Source organism: Meleagris gallopavo, chromosome Z (genome assembly GCF_000146605.3).
Source record: "Meleagris gallopavo isolate NT-WF06-2002-E0010 breed Aviagen turkey brand Nicholas breeding stock chromosome Z, Turkey_5.1, whole genome shotgun sequence".
Classification (NCBI taxonomy): domain Eukaryota; kingdom Metazoa; phylum Chordata; class Aves; order Galliformes; family Phasianidae; genus Meleagris; species Meleagris gallopavo.
The window spans coordinates 32,109,782-32,114,798 of record NC_015041.2 but is presented as its reverse complement, the minus strand read 5'-3'; the positions used below and the strand labels follow the sequence as shown (position 1 = coordinate 32,114,798).

Sequence of the window (5,017 nt, the reverse complement as noted above, 5' to 3'; positions counted from 1 at the left end):
GGGTTTAATTTTTAGATTTATCTTGAATTTTCATAGAACTGGTTAGAATACAATGACCGCGTTCAAACAAGCTAGTCTCATATGCTAACCATAGTGCTCTTTGCCCCATCACACTGGCCAAGATTAGGAAGGGGGTGAAGTGCTGCCAAGGGACAGCACTGAAATGGAATTGGCAGCTCACCTTTTGCCACTAGATTTGCTTGATCTTCCATCCGTTTGAATTCCAGCCCACTGCCAGTGCCAGTGCCAGGGCATCACGGCGCTGCATCCCCTTTGCATCCTCAGCCTTTCAGCATGCTGCCAGAGCCTTGCAGGGACTGAAATAAGTTTTTCTCTTCCTGGCTGAAGTAGATGAGGAAGGAGAATCTTTGCATCCATTTCATCTCTTCTACAGAGCCAGGTGCCATCTGCTTTCCATTAGTGCCTCTCTGCTCTGAATCTAATAAGCAAATCTGCAGAGAAGCCAGGCAGGCACGCAGATATTTCCAACAAGACAAGGCTGCCATAAAATTGTTCCATGTGAATTATTAACCTTCTTCTGATGATCACATAAAAACAGCTATAGGCTAACTGTAATCTGTGCTGTATATCATTACAGAAAATGTGATTATTTTGTTAAAGTGGACTGAACTTCTTTAGCCAAAAATTACAATTTTGTAGTCCTTCTACAATGTTGACTGTACAACTGAGTTAATTTTTTTACTAGAGTTATTTTCTCATCTTTCCAAAGCTGTCACTCATGATTCACAGAAGGATAACTTACCTCTCTTTCCACCTTTAGTTTGTAGCCACTTTTCTTGCACAATGAATATTTGACGGAGTTGTAAATCTGCAGTGTCCTTAATGAAATCTGCAGATCTGGGTGACCTATTCACAGTTTTCTAAGTTGTGGCTTCTTTGCTGATGGGGAACTGCTTGCTGAACTATGAACTGTTGTCCAAATAATTCAGCACTGACTTAGAGAAGAAGGGAAATTTTACCTGAAGGCAATCCCTTCCCATTAGCTCTCTCCTGAAACTGGATCAGAGTTTCCCTTGCAGAGTTTCCACAGGGAAACAGAAGAACAAGCAGGGTTTTATTCTGCCATCAGAGAGCCCAGGAGCACTTCACCTGCCAAGTGTCTTGTCAGACCTACTGTTACTGGAGAACATAAATGTCCAGTTGATTCAGAAGCAGACTTGGGCCAAGATGCAGGAAGAGGCAATCTGTTATTGAGGTATTTTTCAGAGCTTAGCAAGCCATGTATATATATGACAACTTATACCTTTAGTGTTGCTGTTTCTAGGCTTGACATTAAAATGAGGGAGGGTTATGTGCAAGGCAATTCACAGAGTGAGGACAATAGGACATAGATATATTTACAGTTTCTTTTCCCTTCAAAAATAGAGGTGCATGCCAAAGTCACTGGATATTCATATTCTATTTGATAGAAAGGAACAGAAACTGAAGAGTGAATAAATAGACATATTTTGAAAAATCCTGCTAATGACCCTTGCCACAATCACAATTCTCCTTTATGGGATACAACTCTCTGGCAATGCTGAAAATTAGGTAGCAGAGTTACTGTACGTGGCAGAGTTTTCAGTAAAATACTCTGGGATTTCAAGGAGGGCTCATCTAGGAAACCTGCTAGGCATATACTTTTCTTTTCAACCAAAACCCCAAGGAATTAACTAGAGATGTTTTACTTTTTCCAATTTTCATACTTACTTTCGTATATACAGGTGCTTTCCTTGTAATAACTGTGAAATTTAAGCAATGATATATTAGTCTATTTGTACATAATTCCCAGAAGAAATGTGTAATTCCTCTAGAGTAGTTAACAAGTCTCTTCTCCTCCATCTTTTTTTTCCTGGAATATGGAGGATGGGAAGGTCACTTGCAAGAGCTGCTTTCTTGTGAACAATCAATATCACATGATGTCACTTCACAGTGGCTCAGCAGTGCAGAGGAGGCAAAGCGAGGAGATGCCAGCAGAGACGAGAAATGCCAGGACAAGAGGTGTGGAGCACAGATGGTGCAGCAGAGGTGCTGTATGACAAGACTAGAGCTCAGCAACTGTGCCTGACCTTTCCAGTGCGCTGATCCTCATGCTTTTTGTCTGCAGTCATGTTCCTTGTTTCCCCAGCTGAAGAATATGAGTACTGTGTACTGACGCTATCTTCTGTTACTACAAGTTCTTCACCTTCTTATTTAACTTATGTCTTCTTTCCAAGCGAGAATATCCAGGTTTCGGTTGGATCTATTTTAAGGTGAATTAATTAACCAGCATAATAATACATTCCTATTTTTAACTATTTTAATTTATTTTATTCTAACATCATTATAAAATGCATTTAACAATGATAACAATAATCATCTCTTCCTCCCCCACGATCCCTCTTATTTTTGCTACAGGGAAATTTACCTCCTGATTATCGAATAAGCCTGATTGATATTGGTTTGGTGATAGAGTACCTGATGGGAGGAGCATATCGCTGCAATTACACCCGAAAGCGATTCAGAACACTGTACCACAATTTATTTGGGCCTAAGAGGGTAAGGGGCAATTTTTTGTCGTTTGTATGACTGCACCTGTTTGCAACAGCTGCAGAAGTTTCTTGGATGGTTCTAGGCTTAGGAGGAAATCCACATGCATACACTATTCTATCTGCAGATTGATTTCCACTAGTTATTTATTTCACTGCAATGCACTGCAGTCAATCAGCTTTTTTAACAAGCTTAACAAAAAAAAATATTGGGTTGGGGTGTTCTGCTGCCTTGATGAGACCAGGGCACATTCCTCTGGCTTTGTACAAATGCGTTTGAAAGACTCAGAGTCTTTTGGTTCAATGCCAAAGGATACTAACAGAGTTAGACTTGAGAAAACTTGTGTTTTGTGAGATGCATGTATTATCTTGGGACTCATCCTCCAGACTGTGGCCTGAAACTATGAGGGCAAAGAAACATATAACTCAAAACAGGCTTTACTGGCTGCATGTGACATCAGGCAAGACACTGGGTTCATGGCAAAAATACCATTTTCATTTTTGGAGTTTTCTTATTTGATAGATTTCAATACTGTGAATCCAAAGTAAATTTTTTATCTTTCAAAAACATCAAAGGTATTTGTTGTCACCGTAATGCCACTGACCCAATTCAGCTTGAAGCAAAGTGTGAATAACTGTTGCCAGTAAGATTTGCAGTTCTTAGCCTATTTTTGCTTCACATTTTCATTTCATGCTTCAGTTCAGATTTTAGCAACACATACCAGTAAATACCATCCTAAAATACTATAAAGAGCAACAGCTCTGTGGAATGCTTGCAGCCAAACACATGAGAAAAGAGTTGTTTGTTTTTGTCTCACATATTCATACTTCACTATTGAGAGTAAGGATAATTACTGTAGCTGCTGGGAGAGACTTCCATGTTCCATCAGGATAATCATTTCAGTAGAGACTTCACAGACACTGGCACAACATGCAGAGCAGCTTCATGACAGTCAGTAAAGGCGTGCAAGGGAAATGGCCAAAATACTAAAGCACTCCAGAGAAATTCACTCGTGACAGTGACTCTTAGCAGTAATTCCTGTCTCCTTTCTACGAGAACAGCCCCCCAAACTGACCAAATTTACATTAGATTCCAAACGTATGTTTTCTGTTGTTAGTTTTGGTGAAATAGAGTCAAATTTGAGTTAAACACATACATGTAATTAAATTATTTATATGTGTGGACTGTATTGAATAATATTTCATTATATTGAGAGTATTTCATTATATATTATATATTGTGTATTATATACCCTATATCTTCTAATTACATGTTACACGTAAGCATATATGTATACACATGCAATTGTAATTTTTCTTCACCCTTCTGGGAGAAATAACATTTTTTTAACTTTTTGTACAGCCAAAAGCTCTGAAACTGTTGGGAATGGAGGTAAGTGAACCTGTGATAAATCTTAATGTATTTTCTTTCTTTGACAAATCTAAGTTAAATAAAGATAATTTTTAGGTATGCTATAATGAAAGCACCCATAGCTGCTTTCAAGTTGTGAAGGAGATTTGTGCCATACTGATTATGTTTTTCATCCAGATAACTTGATTATGCAAGGCTCAGATTTAGAAATATTTCTTAAAAGACCTCTAGCCGGTAGACAAAAGGAAAGAAGGCTCTACGCCCTCTGTGGATCAGTTTTTTTCTGGTGAAGATTAAACAAATTGTTACAGTCTGTCAGCCTCTGCCACATTTCAGTCAGATCACTAGGTAGCTTAAAAAGGATTTCAGAGCTGTTGAATGAGACAGAAATCTTTACATGGGCCAAATTTTCATCAGTTTTGTTGGCATTTCTAACTATCTGATGGTTCAAAGATTGCAGTATTTTCTTATTTATTTTGTACTATGACTTTCATTTTGCTGTCTGCAGGTGTGGCACAGAACAGGCCAGCTTGTTTAATAAAACTGCCTAAAATCATAGTCATAGAATGGCTTAGGTTGGAAAGGACCTTAAAGATCACCCAGTTCCAACCCCCTTCCATGGGTAGGGCTGGCCCCACCAGCTCAGCTGCCCAGGGCCCCATTCAACCTGCCCTTGAGCAGCTCCATGGATGGGGCACCACAGCTTCTCTGGGCAGCTATGCCAGGGCCTCACCACCTTTGAGTAAAGAATTTCCTCCTGCTAACCTAATCTTCCCCTCTTTTGGTTTAAAATCATTCTCCCTTGTGCTATTGATTTTGGACACGGTAAAAAATCTCTCCTTTCCTGCTTAAAACCTCCCTTCAAGTACTAGGCCACAGTGAAGTCTCACCAGAATCTTCTCTTCTCCAAGCTAAACAAGCAAAATTCCCTCAAATTTTTTTCTTAAGAGGGGTGCTCCAGCCCTCTGATCATCTTAGTGGCCCTCCTCTGGACCCTGTCAAACAGCTCTACATTCTTCCAGTGTTGGGGGTCCCAGGCCTGGACACAGTGCTCCAGATGGGGCCTCACAACGGCAGAACAGAAGGGAATAATGACTCCCTTCACCCTGCTGGCCAC

General features: G+C 39.9%; 1 protein-coding gene across 1 annotated transcript in view; it reads left to right on the top strand.

Moving 5' to 3' along the window:
• TRPM3 (transient receptor potential cation channel subfamily M member 3) overlaps positions 1 to 5,017 on the top strand; it is a 236,995-nt gene that overhangs the window by 186,811 nt on the left and 45,167 nt on the right. The window contains exons 12-13 of the mRNA XM_010725728.3: positions 2,398 to 2,538; positions 3,892 to 3,921. Coding sequence (XP_010724030.3) covers positions 2,398 to 2,538; positions 3,892 to 3,921 — 171 coding nt within the window. The remainder of the gene's footprint in view (positions 1 to 2,397; positions 2,539 to 3,891; positions 3,922 to 5,017) is intronic.